The following is a 20,215-nucleotide window of genomic DNA, read 5'->3' on the forward strand; positions in this document are numbered from 1 at the left end:
GGCTCAAGAGCAGAGGCTCTTAGCAGCCTTGACAGTGAGTCCACTGAAACTTTGGATGTGCTGGTCCTTTGCCTGGATCACATTCCCCCATCCCCTCCACCGCCACCCAGATTGGCTGATGCATTCGGCTCTGTATCGCTCCGAGCACTGGGTGGTGGGTGGGTGCAGATGGATGCATCCGTCTCTCACTGGGAGGAGGGGTCCAGTCGGCAGCAGCAGGTCCCAGCCTGCCTCCACTTCCCCTTGACCTTATGCCTCCCTGTGACCCTGCAGGACGGGAGTATGACAAGGATGGGAACCTGCGGCCCTGGTGGAAGAACTCATCTGTGGAGGCCTTCAAGCGGCAGACGGAGTGCATGGTGGAGCAGTACGGCAACTACAGCGTGAACGGGGAGCCCGTGAACGGCCGGCACACCCTCGGGGAGAACATCGCTGATAACGGCGGCCTCAAGGCGGCCTATCGGGTAAGAGGGCTGCTCCCCACGCACAGTCCGGGCCCAGGTCTGGTTCATTACAGACAAGCTGGGGCAAGATGCAGCCGCTCTGTGAGCTTCAGTTTGCTCATCTGTGAAACGGGTGTAGTGAGGACCAGTTGAGAGGGTGTCTGTGAAAGCCCCCAGCACAGAGCTTGCCACACAGAGGGCTTTCTGCTCCTGAGGGCAGCCGGACAGAGAGACACAGGACAGGGCTTGGGCTGGACCTGCCGGAAGTCCTGCCTGTTTTTCCCTGTGCAGCCTCGGGCCCAGAGGGGAGGGCAAGGATACTGGTCACGGAGCCAGTTCCAGCAGGAGTCCTGGTTCTGGAGTCAGTCACCCAGCCCTTCGTGAGCCTCCATGTGCTTGGCCGAGTCCTTAATCCCTGCATCACTGGGGTGTGACGTGTGACAGCTGGGCCACAGGGCCTGATCCAGAGTGGCACTCCGAAATAAATGGTAGCAGAATTGGGTGCGAGGGACACCAGGGGCCACAGGAGAGAAGGACTAGGTGTCCGTCAGAGAGCAGCACCGCTTCCTCCTCGCCGTGACAGTGAGCGCAGGGACACGGAAAGGCGCCGCCTGTTTAGGCCTCTATCCACATGCCTGGCTCCAGGCTCAGCCCCAGCCTTTCCCAGCCAGCCTGCAGCCAAAGCCACGGACACTGAGCCAGAAACATCCAGTATTTGTGTGACGTTCACTAGTCGGTGAGCACGTACCGCAGATCTTCCACCTACCGAGCGCTGTGTGGACGTGGGGGTTTCTGTAGCAAGTCAGACAGGGGCCCCGCTGTCATAAAGGCATGATGTTAGAGGGGCAGGGAGGGGGCAGAAAGGCCATACGTAGGGAAACAAATGAGATCATTGCAGGTCGGGTACCGTAGTGAAGGACTGTGGGGGAGGGTGGGGGGGGCCTCCTGCAGTGAGGGGCTGACATTTGAATTGAGACCTAGATGATGAGGAAGAAGGAGCGCAGGCTGGGAGATTAGAGTAAATAGAGGGGCCGGGAGATGGACACACAGCCCGGCTAGTTCAAGGACAGGAAGAAGGATGGGTGGAGTGGAGGGAGCGCATGGCCAGCTGGCGTGGGGGGTGAGGTTGGGGGAGGGGTTTCCTTCTGGGTACAGTGAGGGTTGCCACAGGGTTTTTAAGCAGAGGAACGGCGCGGTCCAGTTTGTCCTCTAGAACCGGTCCGCAAGCCTGCAGCCTGCCGGCCAAATACAACGCTCAGCCGGTTTTTGCAAATAAAAACTGGAGGAACGTGGCCAGGCCCATCCGTTTCCACGCTGTCTGTGGCTGCCCTCACACTACAGGGGCAGGATTGAGTGGTGGCAACGAGGACTGGTTACGCTCCAGAGCTGAAAATATTTACTCTCTGACCCTCACAGAGGAAGCCGGCCCACCCTGCTTTGTGAGGATGGCTTAAGTTGCTGTTTCGGGAGGGGGTTGGAGTTGGGCCTGTGTGAGTCTTGTGAGTCAAGGAGACTAGTAAGAAAGCTGTCTTTTTGAGGTTGTGCGGGCAGGAGGTGGGATGGAGCAGTGGGAAGTGTGAGAAGTGGTCAGATTTGGGGCGTTTGCTTTGATTGAAAGAGAAGAATCAGAGGGGTTCTGGGGTTTGGGCCTCAGTACCTAGGTGCCACGTACCGTGATGGAGGGGGTGTGTGTGTGTGTGTGTGTGTGTGTGTGTGTGTGTGTAAAACCTTTCTGTGCTGCGATAAGTCGGCAATGCGTGCTGGAGATCCAGTTGCGGCAGCCGAATATACAAAGTGTGCATTCGAGAGCCCTCAGCACATTGGTGGTACGTAAAGCCCTAGGGTTGAACACGCTGGCCTTGGGAAGGAGTGCAGGTAGAGAAGGTGGCTCCTCCCGGCTGAGCTGGGCCGTCAGAGCTGACACCCAGACCCCGGAAACCGGCTGTGCAGGGCAGAGCACCCCGTGATCTCCCACGTCAGCCTCTCCTCTACCACCCTGCCTGCTCTCCTGTCCCGGGAGCCCTGAGCGCTGTTCTCTCCCCTCCCAGGCCTACCAGAACTGGGTGAAGAAGAACGGGGCCGAGCAGACGTTGCCCACCCTGGGTCTCACCAATAACCAGCTCTTCTTCCTGGGCTTTGCACAGGTGAGTTCACTAGAAGCAGCCAGACTTGGGCGCACTCTGCCATCTTGCTGATCCAGGAGCTCTGAAATCAAAAGGCAAGGTCCCCTCAACTGAGACCCTGCCAGCTCATTGGGCCGTCCCAGGACAGCTACCCAAGGACACTATTAAAAGGGTCCTGCATCGAGCAGATGAGAGGACAAATGATCACTGAGGCTTCTGGGATTCTAGAACTTTCTTAAACTCAGCGTGCCCCAGGCCGTCCCTTGAGTTGGCATTCAGCGTATAGCCTTCTGTTGGTGCTTAGAGCCGCCAAGCCAGTTGTTCTGCCCGGGAGTGAGTGATGTGGACTCGGTCTGAGGTTGTCAGTGTGGTTTGGGGGCCGCCTCCTTCGCTGAGATGATCTAGCACAGGTGCCCGGGACAGGCAGACGCCACCCTGGCCACGGGAACACAGTTGCAGGCAGCTATAGTAGAGGATAGTGGGTACACACCGTTCTGCTGTTTCTTTCTGACCTACATGGCAGGCCCTCCTGACTCCTGGGGGTCCTAGAACCAGGTGGGGGGGCTCATTCTTCTGCTGTTGGGCACAGGGCCAGTCTGGCCCTCTCACAACCCCCTGGTGACCTGGCCTCTCCCTTGTCGCCTTCACAAAGGTCTGGTGCTCCGTCCGCACGCCCGAGAGCACCCACGAAGGCCTCATCACGGACCCCCACAGCCCCTCCCGCTTCCGGGTCATCGGCTCTGTCTCCAACTCGAAGGAGTTCTCGGAACACTTCCACTGCCCGCCTGGCTCACCCATGAACCCACGTCACAAGTGTGAAGTCTGGTGAGGGGCGAGGCACCGAGCGCCGAGATGGCGGAGGGGGAGGGGCTGAGGATGAGCCCCAGGCTGGAGTCAACAAGGCTGCCCCCTCCATCCAGTGCCCGGCTTCCACCCAGCCCCCTAGGCCACCCAGGGCCCCTACCCGCACTGGAGGGTCTTCAGCCAGGAACAGAGCCTGTCGCGTGGGTTCTCTGCATAACCCGAGACTCGACCCCTGTGGAAACCCTGTCATCCCAGGCATGTGCGCATCGACTCTAAAGGGCATTTGGGCGTCAGGCTGGTGGTTCACCAGGCCTGGGCCCCACGCTGACAAGGGTCGTGGACAAGCCCCACGCCCACATCCAGTGCCAGATACACCACAAATAACCACTGTGTCGAATACTTTAAATATATATATTTTTGGGGGAACTATTTTTTAAACATGGTGGAATACACTGGAAATCTTCAGGGAAATAATGCATTTAAAACACTTTTTTTTTAAAAGGAAAGGATTGGTATATTTATTGTGTTCTGTTTTTCTAAATAACCTGTGGACAAGGGAAGCCCCACTGAGTTACCCCCTCTCTTCCTCACTCACTGAAAGGCTGAGCTGAGGCAACGATGCCCGGGACATTGACCGGGTTCCCAGATAGAGAGCCGCCTCAGCCCTTGGACTGTACACCGTGTCGGTCTCCATCACCCGGTGGGAGGGGAGATCAGCTCATGGGCACCACCCCTCTCGGCATCCCCGCCTCTGTCCCCAGAGTCCGGCACTGGGAGCCCCAGCAAGGAAGAGCTGATCCCCAAAGTCATGGAAGGGGACAGATGGCTGTAGCAGCCTGAGGCCAGGTCAGGGCCCCCACCCCCAGTCTGGGGTGCCCCCGCCCTCCCAGATCTGGACCACAGAGCCCTGTGAGGCTGAAACCTCCCCATCAGATGTACTTGCCTGTACCCTTTTTGTCCCCCCTCCTCTGGCCGCCCCACACCTGTCCTGGGGGGCCTGTTCCTTCTCTGCAGCACCCCCACCCCAGCCTGGGCCTGGCTCCCGACCGCAGCCATCCCCCCTCTGCTCTCTAGTGCCTTATCCAAGGCTGCGCACCATCCCAAGGAGGCAGCCCCTCACCCCCAGGGGCCCTTGGCCTCCTCAGTGAAGCCCCGAAGTGTCCCAACTGGAACCTCAGGCCATACCCCTGCTCCCAGTGCCCACAGAGCTGCCTCTCTCACAGCGCAGGAGCTCCGGCCTGCAGGCCAGAGGCACTGAGGCCAGGGGTCCGAGGACCCCCCCGCACATGCCCAAGCTCCATCCCACCCTCAGCCCCTGGGGTTGAGTCAAGACAGTGCCTGCAGCTGGATGGGCCCCTCTCCCTGGGAAACGCCTTCAGCCCTGACAGGCTGTGAGGGAGCTGTTCCCCTGAGCCAGTCAGTCTGGCCTGTGGTGTCCAGGACCAGGAATGCCGTCCCCTCCCTGAGGCCGCAGTTCAGAAGGTCCCCCAGGAGGAGCTGACTGGAGCCCCGCTCTGGCCCTCTGGGCTAGCAGCCACCTGGGGCTGAGGCAGGGGCAGCAGGTGCCCGCCACAGGTCTGCTGTCTTGGCCGCCCAGGCCGCCTGGCCGGCCCCGCTCCCACGGACAGGCTCCTGCGTTGCCCAGGAAGCCAATGCTCCTTGCCCAAGAGAAGCAACGGCTCAGCCACTGCCTTACCCACCTTCAGATCAGCCCCAGAGCAGGGGCAGCAGTGTTGGGCGTGGGCTCCCTGGTCCGAACAAGCAGCAGGCCTGGGAGGTCCTCGCAGGAGAGGTAGGGCAGGGCCCAGACAGGGAGCCAGAGTCGGGAGCCCGCCACCTGCACTCTGCCCCAAAGAGGAGGCTTTCTCAGTCCTGGCACCCTCCCCGCCCTCCCGCCTCCCCGCCTCCCCCTTGAGTGTCTGGCGGTGCCATGGACTGAGACCCCCAAGCCAGAAGCCGGTGTGCTAGGGCCTAGGGTCCAGCCGGAGGGCAGGTGGCTTGCACTCGTTGCTTCCCAGTGTGTTGCCAGTGGCGGAAGCCGCAGGGGGCACAAGCAGGAGGACCTGGGGGGGAGCTCAGAGAGGCCCCTCCCCTTAAGCCCAGGGAGCCATTAGGCTGGCTTCTCTGTGGGTACCTGGGCGTGGGGGTTAGAGCGGGGAGTCTATTTTTTGTATTACCGTGTTTTGTGCTACTGTAGTTCTGGTGTGGCACTATTGTAATTGAAATAAAGTACTTGTACTGAGGGCCTTGTGACTGAGTGTCTTCTCAGGGTAGTATGTGACCTGTGGGGCTATGGGAGGGCACCCCCCACCCCGTGTCATTAAGACCAGCTGCGCCTCCTCCCCAGAACCGAAGCCTCGGGTCCTGACAAATGCCAGGTTATTCTGCCTGGGCCCACCTGGCCACTCCTCCTTCAAAGACAGGGTTGTGTGACCTCTCCCTGCTGGTGAGAACGATGCATGTCACCACCAGGGCCCAAGGGGCTTCTGGGTAAAAATTACTATTCCATTATCTTGGAGCAAAGATGTCAGCAGTGGGTGTCCAGGCCTCAGATGCGTGGGAAGGGCGGCCAGAGCAGGAAATTCAAAGAAATCCGAGGGAGTGTTTCTGACACTCGTCGGGCCTCCTCCAGGATTTCACATATGTTCTTCCCTCTGCTTAGAATGCTCTTCCCTGACTTGTCTGTTTGATAAACTCCTGTCCATCCGTCAATGCCCGGCTCAGCATTACCTCCTCCAGGGAGCCTTTTCGGACCCCCAGCCCAGGGAGGTGGGCTCACACAGGGTTCCCTCCCCACCAGAGTGAGTTAGCGCCAGGGCTGCCGTGGCACGGTACCCCGAGCCCAGCTTGCTGGCACAACAGAAGAGCAGCCTGTTCAAAGATCATGTCGCCCCGCCCCCTTCACCAGCTCCCCAGGACCCCCTCTGCACCTCCCGCCTCCTTTCTGTGCTTTAAACAGGCGAAGCCATTTCCTGTCTGTCCTTCAGAGTGGAATGTTCACACACTCTTGCTGACGAATGAATGGAAATAGGAATTTTTTTAAAGCTTCCATGTATTGCATGCCTACAGTGAGTCAGGCTGTGTGCTGCATCCCCTCGAAGGCTCACAGCAATTTTTCCACCGGGTCACAGGGGAATAGCGGCAGAGCCGGGTTCTGAACCCTGGGAGCTGGGAGCGAGCTGCTTGGAAGTCGGGGGAGGCTGCTAAGCAACGGCAATAGAGGGAGGGGGCAGACATGACTGACTGCTCTCTCACACAGGCACACACACACACACACGCACACACACGCAGGTTGAAGATACAGGAGAGGCGTCTTTCTCCTGCAGAGGTGTGTCTCCCTGGCATTCTGGTTTCCCAGTGACCAAGTGAACAGGCTCCTTCCACTACCCTGCTCTGAACCCTGGGCCACCCCTGCCCTCACCCCACCCCCTTTCTCCTCCTCTCCTCCGTTAGCATTAGACCCTCCCCACCAACTCGCTGCATGCCACTCCCCGAGCAGGAATGAAAACCCTAGCCTGGCCCTTAGGAGTTTACCCAGCAGTTAAGGAATGGAAACACTTGCAAGATGCAACCCGAGAGTCCCTGGGAAATGAACAAGACATGTAACAACAATTGTGTAAAAAGGGTTCAGCAGAGGCGCAATGTAAGGGTTGAGGAGCTATGGAAGGAAGGGATTAGAGAAGGTTCTAAATGCTCAAGAATCTCATACAATAGTAACCCCATTGAGCCCTGGCTGGTATGGTTCAGTAGATTGAGCGCGGGCCTGCAAACCAAACAACCATGGTTCAATTCCCAGTCAGGGCACATGCCTGGGTTGCAGGCCAGGTCCCAGCAGGGGACACGCAAGAGGCAACCACACATTGATATTTCTCTCCCTCTCTCCTTTCCTTCCCCTCTAAAAATAAATAAAATCTTTAAAATTTTTAAAAAATAACCTCATTGAGCCACAGGTGAGATGTTTACCAAGAAAACTATAAAACTTGACTGAAGAACATTAAAGAAGACCGGAGTAAAGTCAGATGAATGCACCGGTCGTAGATGGAAAGGTTCACTAGAACAAAAGATATCAATTTTCCCCAAATTAATCTATAATTTCAGTGTACACTCAACCAAAACTCCGAGATAATTTTTCATGGAACTTGAAAAACTGATTCACATGGAAAGGGGAATGTGTGCAGTGGCTGGGACGGTTTTGAAAGAGAACAGCGAAGGAGCTGGCTCTGTCAAAATGGCGTAAAGCCGTCGTGAATAACGATGCAGCATGGTGCTGAAGTCGGGCAGAGAAGCTGAACCACGGGAGTAAACTAGAGAGCCAGAACCAGTTCTGTGGGGGGGGGGGATTTGGGTAGGATCGGGGAAGCCCTTTGAACCAGCTGAGAAACGGAGAACCATTTAATAAGCACTGTTAGGATGTCCACTTGGGGGAGAAAGTCTAGACCCCGCTTCCCTCACACACACTGCTCACAACAGGTAGTTCTACCTGTCCTAGGGACCTAAGTATGTACCAACCATGAAAGTATAAAATACAGGGTGGGGCTAAAGTAAGTTTGCAGTTCGTATGGAAAATGATACGATAATACATAATAATACAAGGATAAACTTTTGTTTATTCAAAACTGTAAACCTACTTTTCCCCCACCATTTGTTACAGAATGTGTTTATAACTTTGGGTAGCAGAGTTGTCTTTAAAAAAAAAACCAAATGAGCCCTGGCTGATATGGCTCAGTGGATTTAGTGGTGGCCTGAGAGCCAAGGAGTTGCTGGTTTGATTCCCAGTCAGGGCACATGCCTGGGTTGCAGGCCAGGTAGAGGGTGTGTGAGAGGCAACCCACACACTGATGTTTCTCTCTCTCTTTCTCCTTTCTTTCTCTGCTCTAAAAAGAAATAACATCTTTTAAAAACAAACAAACATGAGTCCTGGCTAGTGTAGCTCAGTGGATTAAGCGCCAGCCTGCAAAACGAACGGTTGTGTTTGGTTACCTACAGACAGTCACCTACAAAGGACATCAGACTGTCAACTGATTCCACAAAAGAGACCTTAAAGGCAAGAAGGGGCTGGAAAGAAGTATTCCAAGTCATGAAAGGCAAGGATCTAACATCCAAGACTGCTCTGTCCAGCAAAGCTCTCATTTAGAATGGAAGGGCAGATAAAGTGTTTCACAGATAAGGTCAGGTTCAAGGAGTTCATCATCACCAAGCCCTTATTATATGAAATATTAAAGGGACTTATCTAAGAAAAAGAAGATAAAAATATGAACAGTGAAAGGACAGCAAACTCACAGTTACTAACAACCACACCTAAAACACAAGCAAACTAAGAGGACAGCTAGATCAGGAGCGGAAGCATAGAAATGAAGATCACATGGAAGGTTAGCAACAGGGGAGTGGGAGGAGGAGAAGGGGGGAGAAGGTACAGAGAATAAGTAGCATAGACGGTAGATAGAAAATAGACAGTGGGAAGACAAGAATAAGAATAGTATGGGAAATATAGAATCTAAAGAACTTGAGACATGGACATAAACTAAAGGTGGGGGAATGTGGGTGGGAGAGGATGTGCAGGGTAGAGGGGAATGAAGGGGGGGATAGGACAACTGTAATGGCATAATCAATAAAATATATTTAAAAAGAAAAGAAAAAAGGCCACTTAGGTGGAAAATAAATAAATAAATAATATTTTTAAAAGATACCTGGCTGGCGTAGCTCAGTGGATTGAGCAAGGGCCTGCGAACCACACGATTGAGGTTTGATTCCCAGTCGGGGCACCTGCCTGGGTTGCAGGCCAGTTCCCAGCAGGGGACTCACGAGAGGCAACCATACATTTATACTTCTCTTCTTCTCTCCTTCCCTTCCCCTCTAAAAGATAAATAAATAAAATCTTTAAAAAAAAGATACGGGCTGGTGTGGCTCAGTGGATTGTGTGTCAGCCTGCAAACCAGAGGGTTGCTGGTTCGGTTCCCAGTCGGGGCACATCATATGCCTGGGTTGCATGCTGGGTACCCCATTGGGGCACATGAGACACCGCCACACATTGATATTTCTCACCCTCTCCTCCCTTTCCTTCTCTAAAAATAAATTTAAAAATTTTTAAAGAGACTTAAAAATAAATAAGATTAAGTAAAATTAAAAGACAAGTGACAGATTAGGGGGAGGGGAGTAAAATGCAACATTCATAGCTAGTGATCCAGAATGTACTGAAAAACAACAACCACCACCAGGTGAAAAAGAGCAAAATATTTAAACAGACTACCCAGAGAAGAAAATATACAAAGAGACAAAAGAAAAACTTTGAGAAGATATTCTTACTAATAATATGAGCAATATAGTTTTTTTTAAAGATTTTATTTATTTATCTTAGAGGAGAAGGGAAGGAGAGAGAGAGAGAGAAATATCAATGTATGGTTGCCTTTCATTCATCCCCTGCCAGGAACCGGGAACTGGCCTGCAACCGAGGCATGTGCCCTGGCTGGGAATCGAACCGCGATCATGTGGTTCGCAGGCCCATGCTCAATCCACTGAGCTACACCAGCCAGGGCTGAGCAATATATTTAAAACTGCAATGTGGCTCCATGGATTGAGTGCTGGCCTGCAGACTGAAAGGTTGCTGGTTTAGTTCCCAGTCTGGGCACAGGCCTGGGGTGTGGGCCAGGTCCCCAGTTGGGGGCATAGAAGAGTCATCCAACCAATGTTTCTCTTCCTCTCTCCCTCCCTTTCTTTGTCTCTAAAAAAAATTAAATCTTTTTGAAGGAATCCTAAAAAACAAAGAGAAATAAATGCCAACTTCCCAACTCCCCCTCCACACCTCTCCTGAAGGACAGCAGGACGGACAGCAGAGGGCGCACTTGCATGGGGAGTCCTGTCAGTGAATGAGCAGGACCAGAAACGGGCAGATCATGTGAGTTCAAAACCCCTGTTGGCAAAGAAGTGCAATTCAGAGCATTTCAAGATATAAGAATTCTCCCAACAAACCCTGGCTGGTGTAGCTCAGTGGATTGAGCTCGGGCCTGCAAACCACACGCTCGCTGTTCGATTCCCAGTCAGGGCACATGCCTGGGTTGTAGGCCAGTCCCCAGGAGGGGACTCACGAGAGGCAACCATACATTGATATTTCTCTCCTTCTCTCCTTCTCTTCCTCTCTAAAGATAAAGAAATAAAATATTTTTAAAAAAATTCTCCCAACCAACAAATCAAGCATAAAGCTGAAGTTCAGCACTCCACATGGAATCAAATACCCTCAAATAAGCACTTGGGGATATGGAAAAACACCTCATATCAGAAATACAAAAGTTAACAACAGAAAAAAGACCGAAAAATGCATGATTTAATTAAATGAGAATTGATCTCAGAGGAGGAAATAACAAAATCTTATTGTATCCTATCAGAAGATTAAAAGTTACTCAAGGAAATAGATTCAAAAGAAACTGAATAAATGCACAGGGATAGAAAGCAGGAAACCAGCCGGGAGAACACAGCTTAGATGAAGAAGTCAAATGGTGAGAGAGAAAATGGTTGACCTGGAAGACAGGCAAAGGGCTGGCATTTGAAACCAATCCAAGATGGCTTCCCAGAAATAAAAGATCTATGGCCGGGGGGGGGGGGGGGGGGGGGGCGTCCAACCTGTTGGCCTCTCTAGGCCACACATGAAATACATTGCAACACACACAGTCACAAACAAATCTCATCGTGTTTTCAGAAAATTTACGAGTGTGCGTTGGGCTGCATCCACAGGCATCCTGAGCAGCGTGCAGCCCGTGGGCCACAGGGTGGACACCCCAGGTTAGATCCGCACAGTGAAAGGGCTCACTGGGCACTGTGTCGACATTGAGCAATGAACTCCAAGATATAGCCCGGTAAAGCTATTAGACGTTACAGCTAGAAAATGATCAGGGCCTCCAGGCAAAAATATGAAATAACCTTCCCAGGCATGAGAATTGGAGTGATAGGAGACTTTTAAAAAATGACTGCACTAAGTGAGGGACCTAGAACAGGAAAATTCATACAGACAGAAAACAGAATGGAGCTGACCAGGGACTGGAGGGAGGGGCAGGGGGAGTTACTGTTTAATAGGCACAGGGTTTTTGGAGGGGAGGATGAAAACGTTTTAGGTGTCAGTGGTGGTGGGTACACAACATTGTGAATGTATTCAATGCCACTGAATTGCACACTCATGAATGATTAAAATTTTATCTATAGATCAACATAACAAAAAGTAAGTAACAGACACAGCAAGGCAATAGTGGGCCAGTGTTCTCAAGAAACTCATGGAAGAAACCCAAGGATGTTTTACTGAACCAAACTGCCCTTCAAATATGAAAACTACACACACACACAAAAAGAAAGAAAGAAATAGAGAAAGAAAACCGAGCTTTGAATGTGCAAGAATGTAGCACACACGTGCCCTTTCCTGAAGAATCGACTGTGGAATGAGCTTCTCCTACAAGAGGCGCCGTTCAGGAAAAGACTGTTAGTGAGCACTTCATGCATTCCAACCACAGAGTGTGAGACTAGGGTGGGGCCCTGGGTCAAAGATTCGTACATAAACACTGTATGTTCTGAGAAAGCAGAATGAATGCAACTGAAAAATGGGAGGAAACGAGAGAGGAGGCAGAGAGAGATTATAGACTGCTGGGTGTGTGGGAATACAAAGACACCATTCAAAATGGAAAAACCACATAGCGAAAAGTTAAGCAAGAAAAGAGAGGATTAAGGGAAGCATAAACATATTAATACAAAGATAACCACTGGGACAAAAATACAAGGTTTCCTAAATGCCAACAAATTTAAAATGAGCAAAGAATATATATCAAATAGAGAGGCCATAGATATAATACATATTATTTCTACCATTTCTCTTTGCTTCTCTTGTATTTTCTGTTTTAGAAGATTGATGTGTATTGATATTGGATAGAGGATTGGTATAGGGAACCTATCCACGTGGTAATGGCAAATGTAAGCCAGCCCCTGATTCAGAAAGCCGACTGGGAGTGAGTCGGCACACAGGAGCCAAGCCCACGGATTGGTTTGCCTGTGGGGAATCAGGCCTGCATTGTACCTAGGCTGCTATGAGGCTTGCTTTTGCTAAAACTCCCTCACCCTGAATTGAGGCAGCAAATGTTTACTGCATATCTTCAAAGTAACTTCCTAAAGTCTGTGCTAAACCTCCCAAGGATGGAGTGTAACAAGTTCAACCACTTCTCCCCTTGCATCTGAAACATCCTTCTCTTTGACGTAATTAGCAACATTCTTTCCTTTGTTATCTGTAAATGCTAATCACATACAGAGAACCTGTACATAGTAAATGAAGACCATCCTCCATGTAATGTCCCCAGAAAAGCAACAAAAGCCTGTCCAGACAGGGGTCAAGGCCCCCTCTCTCACTCGGAGAATGACCTGTTCCTTCACAGGACTTCTGTAGTTCGTGTGAATTTGTCTGTCACAGCCACAACACATGGACCCTGCTGGCTGAGTCCCCATCAGATTGGTGCATAGATATTTATAACTAATGATCAGAGCCTCAAACTCACCACTTTCAGCCAAGATGACAGAAAAATAAGTAAGGATATAAAAACATAAACAGCCTGACAAGCCCTGGCTGGTGTAGCTCAGTGGATTGAGCACGGACCTGCGAACCAGAAGATCGCGGTTCGATTCCTAGTCAGGGCACATGCCTGGGTTGCAGGCCAATTCCCAACAGGGGCCAGTTCCCAGCAGGGGATGCACCAAAAGCAACCATACATTGATATTTCTCTCCCTCTCTCCTTCCCTTCCCCTCTAATTTAAATAAATAAATGAATAATAATAAGAAAAAGAAGTTCTTTAAAAAAAGGAAGAAGAGGTCATGTGAGCACACAGCAAAAAGGTAGCCACCTATAAGTCATGCAAAGAGGCCTCAAAACGAAACCTACCTCCCCAGCACTTTGATCTTGGACTTCCCAGTCTCCAGAACTTGACAAATCCTATTGTTCAAGCCATCAGTCTATAGTATTTTATCATGGTAGCCTGAGCAGAGCAATACATATATTGACTACATTCACTACACCTTGATAGTAGTGAATATGTATCTTTTTTCTTAAGCATTCATGAGCCGTTCACAAAAATGGATAATATACTCAGACACAAGGAAAACATTAGTAGATTCCATAATGTGAAATCAATGTTCTCCTATCAAATGCAATAAAATTAGACATTAAAAACAAAACAAAAGAAGGAAACTAAAAGTTTCCTCTACTCTTGGGCACATGGGGAAATACAAACAAATCACAGAATTCCTGAATAGTAAATACATATCAGAATCCCAGCATGGGTAAGGAGGCCTTCCAAGTGGGGTCCACTCTGAAACCTCGGCTGTGGTCTGTCAAGGTGCTCCAGCTCATTCGTGTCCGCCGCCTTCAGCCCGTGCTCCCCTCAGCCAGGCGGCCAGAGCCCTTTCTACCCCTGGAACTAAGAGTGAGTCCGGACTCTCGGCCTGGTAGGGCGCTCCGGCGGGGCTGCGGGGCGCGGTCTGCGGGTGGCTAGCCAGTGAGTGAGCGAGCAGCTCAGGCTCTGCAGACCACGGTCTCGGCCACAGAGCCTGTCACCTCAGGGCAAAAACATCAGTGTGGAAATGCAAGAGCGTATTTCAATCATGTTTTCTCTATGGACACTGAAATTTGAATTTTACATAATTTTCATGGGGTATGAAAAATGACTATTTACTTTTTATTGTATTTATTGGGGTGACATATGGTAATAAAATTATTTAGGTTTCAGGTATTCAATTCTATAATGTGTCATTGAAATATTTTCTTTTGATTATTCTCAGCCACGTAAAAATGCAAAGACACGCTTAGCTTGCAAGTCGGACGAAAACAGCAGTGAAGCGGTTGGCCAACCCGCGCCTGGGGCGGGGGTTACAGCATACACTCTTAATTAATCTCAACGTGATGTCACAGAATATGATGCTACTTCACATATACCAAAAGAACCGGACGATAGTACACTCACAATAATAAGCGCATTATTTTCATGCATTTTATTTCTACATACACTACAAATCCCTACTATATTGCTGTTATTGTTGCTCTAGGCACTTCATTATACCTTAGGGTGATTTTAAATCGTCTCAATGTGTCCCGTTACTTTCGCTTTCCTTTTAACCGTTTCCGGAGGTCTTCCTTTTCTGGTGCAGGTCCAGGTGCCCGCCCTGCTCTCCCGTTCTTCCACCCAAAGAACTTCCGTGGGAATCCCAATAGTACAGGTCTGCTGCCAATGGCCTCGCTCAGCTCTTGTTTATCGGAAGAAGTCTTTATTTCCCCCAATTGTTTTAATTCTTAAATTTACATACAGCAAAATGGACTTTTTGGTATGCAGTTCTACGAGTTTGGAGAAATGTAGAGTCCTGTGACCATTGCAATGAGAATAAAGAATAGTTGTACTTTCATTGAAAAAGGAAACAGTTTTATTTTTATTTTGAATGAACTATAGGCTCATAGAGAGTTGCAAAAAAAAAAAAAAAGCATAGAGAGTCCTGTGTGCCCTTTACCTAGACTTTCCCAAGGGTAACCAACCTCTTATGTAACTGCTGTACAACAGCAAAGCCTAATACTGTCAGTTCAAGAAATGGGCACTAGGCCCCGGCTGGTGTAGCTCAGGGGACTGAGCACAGGCCTGTGAACCAAAGCATCACCAGTTCAATTCCCAGTCAGGGTACATGGCTGGGTTGCAGGCCATATCCTCAGTATGGGGTGTGCTAGAGGCAACCACACATTGACGTTTCACTCCCTCTCTCTCCCTCCTTCCCCATCTCTCTAAAATAAATAAATAAAATCTTTAAAAAAAGAAAGAAAGAAATGGGCACTAGTCTGGGACTGCTAGGCAGTCTTACTCAGACATGAGTTAGATTTCACTGGTTTTTATATGCACTCGTGTGTGTGTGTGCGCATGCAGGCTTTTTTTTTTTTTAACATTTTGACTTTTTAAAAAGATTTTATATATCTTTAGAGGGGAAGGGAAGGAGAGAGGGAGAGAAACATCAATGTATGGTTGCCTCTCACACGTCCCCTGCTGGGAACTGGCCTGCAACCCAGGCAGGTGCCCTGACTGGGAATCCAACCAGAAAACAAAGGAAAGAATGTTGCTAATTATGTCAAAGAGAAGGATGTTTCAGATGCAAGGGGAGCAGTGGTTGAACTTGTTACACTCCCATCCTTGGGGGGTTTAGCACAGACTTTAGGAAGTTACTTTGAAGATATTCAGTAAACTTTTGCTGCCTCAACTCAGGGTGAGGGAGTTTTAGCAAAAGCAAGCCTCATAGCAGCCCAGGTACAATGCAGGCCTGATTCCCCACGGGCAAACCGATCCGTGGGCTTGGCTCCTGTGTGCCGACTCGTTCCCCGTCGGCTTTCTGAATCAAGGGCCAGGCCACACGGATAGGTTCCCTATAGTATGTATACAGTTTTATGGCATGTATAGATTCATGTTACCAATGCCTTCATTTGTAAAAGATATTTTTACTGTGTGTGGAATTCCGGGTTGACAGTCTAAAGGTCTCAGTTCACTGTCTTCTGCTTATATGGCTTCTGATAAGAGGCCTGCCTTCACTCTTATCTCTGTTCTCCTGTACATAGCATTGGGTCTCCCCCCACCCCACGACCCCTCCCCCCAGGCTCCTTCAGGATTTTCCCTTCATCCTTGGTGTTTGGTAGTCTCACTAGGGTGCTGTTTTGTTTTTGCCGACTGTTGGAGATGTGCGGCTTATCCCACGTTGTGTTCTCTGTGATTCTCAAGTCTGTGGTTTGACGGCTTTCATCATTGTTGGGGTCAGACGTTAGGTCTTCTTACACTCTGCCCACTCTTTCTTCATTCTGGATCCAATTCCATTTATTATCTGAATCGTTTGATATCGCCCCACAGCTCTTGGATTCTCTGCTCTGTTTTTGTTTTTCCACTTATTTTTCTCTTTGTGTTTTAGTTTGTATGAGTTGTACTGACCTATCTTCAAGTTTCCTTACTCTTTCCTCAGTTTGCCGAGTCTACTGAGGATCCCCTAAAAGGCATTCTTTTTTTTAAAGATTTTATTTATTTATTTATCTTTAGAGGGGAAGGAGAGAGGGAGAGAAACATCAATGTATGGTTGCCTTTCGTGCGTCCCCTGCTGGGAGTTGGCCTGCAGGGAACCAGCCTGCAAGCCAGGCCTGTGCCCTGACTGGGAATCGAACCGCGATCCTCTGGTTTGCAGGTCTGCGCTCAATCCACCGAGCTACACCAGCCAGGGCTAAAAGGCATTCTTCATCTCCACTACCACGCTTTTTTTATTTCTAGAATTTTCACTGGACTCTTACAGCTTCCGTGTCTGCTAAGATTCCCCATCTGCTTATGCAAGCGGTCCATCTTTTCTGTTACACTTTTAACGTACAAATCATAATTATTTAAAATTCCTTGTTGGGCTCTCACTGGCGTGGCTCAGTTGGTGGGGCATCACCTTGCAAGGCGAGAGGTTGCTGGCTCAACTCCCCAACAGGGCACATGCCTGGTTTGCAGGTTCAGTCCCCATTCAGGGCACATGTGAGAGGCAATCAACCAATGTTTCTCTCTCACATCGATGTTTCTCCCCCTCTCTTTCTTCCTCCTTTCCCTCTCTCTAAAAATACACAAACAAAATCTTTTTTTACTCCTTGTTTGAGAATATCAACAACTGCATCCTTTCTAAGTCTGGCGTGGTCGATTGCTTTGTCTCTTGACACTAGATCACTTTTTCTTGAATTTTAGTGTTTTACAATGTTTGACTGAGTGCCTGACATTGTGTGTAAGACACACATTGTGTGATGGAGACTAAATAAAGAGTATTAATTTCTGGAAAGGGGCATGTATCTTTTTCTGCTAGACAGTTAGTGTAGGGGATGAGTCAGTCTAGTCAGGTTTGGACTGGTTTGGCCTTTGTACTTACTGTTGGTAGGAGAACTCAAGAGTTAAAGAGTTTAGCTTTAGGTACAGCTGACAGGCTGAAGTAATCAATGCAGCTGGAAAGCTGTCGTTGCAGGAGCTGGAACCCCTGCCCACATGACTCAGGAGGCTGATGAGCAACTCAACCTTTGAGCCTCAGCCCGCTGCAGGGATACAGATGGTATCTGAGCCATTGAGTTCCAGGGAGGGAACGTCTGTGACTCAGATAAAAAAATTACTGTTTCGTAGATAAAGAAATCTGGGAAAACCCTCCTTCTAGCTGCACCTCTTATCTGATTAACCCTTTCCCAAACCCCTTACCTACCCTTTTCGTCTCCTTATACAAAAGTTTTGGGGGGTTTTGGGGTACCTAACCCACCATCTTCTCAGACTGCCGGCATCTGAACAAAGTGCCCATAAAGATTCAATCCTTGTCTCTACTTTCTGGTTCTGGCAGGTGACAGGCAGCATGAAGGCCAACTTTTCCGGTTTCACTATGGTTACCTTCACGGCATAACTGGCTTCCCATGTTCTAGCATCACCTCAGTCTCGGGGTGGTCACGGGGACGTTGTCAGTGCTCCTGCTCCCATCCTCAGCTTTCCGTCCCTCCCGTTGCTGTTGGGTGTTACTAGATGCTCACTAACCCGGTAAAAGGGGAAGGGACTGTCCCCTTTCCCGGTCCAGCCTCGGTTTCAGGCAAACTGAATCTCTGGGGCTTAAGGGTGGGTCTTTCTCGGAGATCCTGCTCCTCTCCCCGTGGCAGCAAAACTCTGCCCTGTGCCTTCGGCAGATCCTACCTACGCAGGAATTTCCTGCTCCTTCCCCAGTGGCAGAAGCCTTGTAAGTGGTATGGGTGTGAGGTCCTGGTACAGGAGGGTTTCCTGCCACTCAATCTTCTCTCGGCTTCAGTGGGTCCTCATGTATGCCCTGGGGCTGAGGGTTTCCTGCTCAGCCCCTGAAGCTTCAGACTTTTGTTCTATCAGGGGGAAGGCCTGGTGAGGCGGGGACTTCCTACCTGCACGTGTGTGTGTAAGTTTCCCATGTCTGTGACTTCCAGGGTTCTATGCTTTCACGCTGGCCTGTGATAATCCTTTTACCACGGTCCCTGAGTTCCTTACCTGCCTGGCATATAGTAGATGCATTATACATACTTATTGTGTATTGGGGAGAAATTTAACTTTTCTGAGCCTGTTTCTGCAGCTGTGAGTGGAGCTGGTAATGCCCACCTCGCTGAAAGCTTGTAATGGTTACAAACGGGCGAGAAGAGAACGTCAGGAACACCTCGATCCAGGAGTCTCGGCTTCCTCAGCTGGGCAGAGCCTCAGAGGCAGAGCAGGGGAGAGTGCCGGTAGGCCAGGAGGGAGGTGAGGAGGGCGGGGGTGGTGGGTGGGATTGGGATAGTGGTGGGAAGAGGGCTGCCCACCAGTAAGGTTAGCCCCAGCTCCAACTGTCTGGGATTAATCCTGGTTCCCACAGTAAGTCCCTGTTACCTGGAGGAGTGAGCAAACATTTTGAGACTTATTTTTCTTGCCTTCATAATGAATTTTGAGATTTGTGAGCATTCAGTTAATTGATACACATAAAGAGTTCAGAATTGGCCCTGGCTGGTGTGGCTCAGTGGATTGAGTGCCAGCCTGTGAACAAAAGGGTCTCCAGTTCGATTCCCAGCCAGGGCATATGCCTGGGTTGCAGGCCAGGTCTCTGGTACAGGGAGCGTGAGGGGCAACCACACATTGATGTTTCTCTCCCTCTCTCCCTCCCCCATCCTCTAAAAAATAAATAAAATCTTAAAAAAAAAGAAAAGTGTTCAGAATTATACTTTCTATATAGTGCTTAATAAGTGTCAAGGGTTTTGTTTGTTTTATTTATCCCTCCATTTAAGAAATGTTGAAAACCTACTACATGCAAGCAATTGTGTTAAGCACTGGGAATATACCATTTCCATTTCTTTCCAGAGCTCGGAGGGCAAAAACCTGGTTTTAGAGAAGGAAGGAGCTGGCCAAGCGGAATTCCAGCAAGCCATTTCTTTCTAGTTTTAAGATATGACCACCAGAGGGCGCAAAACCCTAAGGAGACGCTTGGAATCAGCCTTAGGGGACCCACCCTTCCTCCCGGGACTGAATCCTGGGATTCAAAGGCCTGAGGGAAGTCCCCTCCTGTACCCAGTTGCCAGCCTTCAGTTCTTTATGTGTTTTGATAGAAGGCATCCTGGACTGCAGGAATCCTGGACCAGAAGACTGAAATGTGAGTTTTAGTCCCTTCCCTACAGCTCCCGGATGTCAGCAAGTACCTTCACCTGGTTGAGCCCCCTATATCTGCGAGATGGAGCTAACAGGCCCTGCCATTATTTCCCCCTTTGCTCCTCCATTTGGCCCAAGCCCTGGGCCTGCATTTCAGACAACACCTGTGTCACGCAGGAGCTCAGAACCTGGTGTCTGAGCCCTGGACTTAACCCCTACCTGCTCCAGCCACAAACTATTGATAGCTGTGTAACCTTGGTCAAGTGAGTTGACCTCTCAGGGTTCCGTCTCCATCCAACGGCAATCCTGCCACGCCTCCTGCACGGTTGCAAATGAAGAGAATGTTCATAAGTACTTAGAGTTGCTGGCACAAAGTCATTACCTAATGTGCATTTATTATTCAGATAGAGATTTGACTCCTTCATTAAGTGCTTACTTAATGAATCTCCAGGACTGGGGCTCTGTTAGTAATTGCTTTTGTGGCTTCTGGCAGGATCCCTTCCCCTTTCTGGAGCCCAGTCTCTCCAACAGAAACATGGGGGCTAGGTTAGACTGGATACTCAGCAGGAGCCGCCGCAGCCTCGACATGCCAGGCTGCTTCTCTCTCTCCCTCCTACCACTCCTCGCTTCCTTTCTTTCTTCCATTTATCTGTCATTGACTCATGTGTTCCACGATTATTTATTGAG

At 49.9% G+C, this 20,215-nt stretch overlaps 1 protein-coding gene across 4 annotated transcripts in view; it reads left to right on the forward strand.

Moving 5' to 3' along the window:
• The window catches only part of ECE1 (endothelin converting enzyme 1), a 96,684-nt gene extending 91,069 nt beyond the window's left edge, over positions 1-5,615 (forward strand). For 3 of the 4 annotated variants that reach the window (XM_037032875.1, XM_037032877.1, XM_037032874.1), the window contains exons 17-19: positions 274-464; positions 2,492-2,587; positions 3,219-5,615. In XM_037032875.1, the coding sequence (XP_036888770.1) occupies positions 274-464; positions 2,492-2,587; positions 3,219-3,395 (464 nt within the window). In that variant the 3' untranslated portion in view covers positions 3,396-5,615. The remainder of the gene's footprint in view (positions 1-273; positions 465-2,491; positions 2,588-3,218) is intronic. The other variant, XM_037032876.1, reaches the window with a different exon arrangement.
• The last annotated feature ends 14,600 nt before the right edge of the window (positions 5,616-20,215 follow it).

Source organism: Sturnira hondurensis, unplaced genomic scaffold (assembly GCF_014824575.4).
Source record: "Sturnira hondurensis isolate 20B ecotype Veracruz unplaced genomic scaffold, ASM1482457v3 Scaffold0021555, whole genome shotgun sequence".
Taxonomy (NCBI): Eukaryota; Metazoa; Chordata; class Mammalia; order Chiroptera; family Phyllostomidae; genus Sturnira; species Sturnira hondurensis.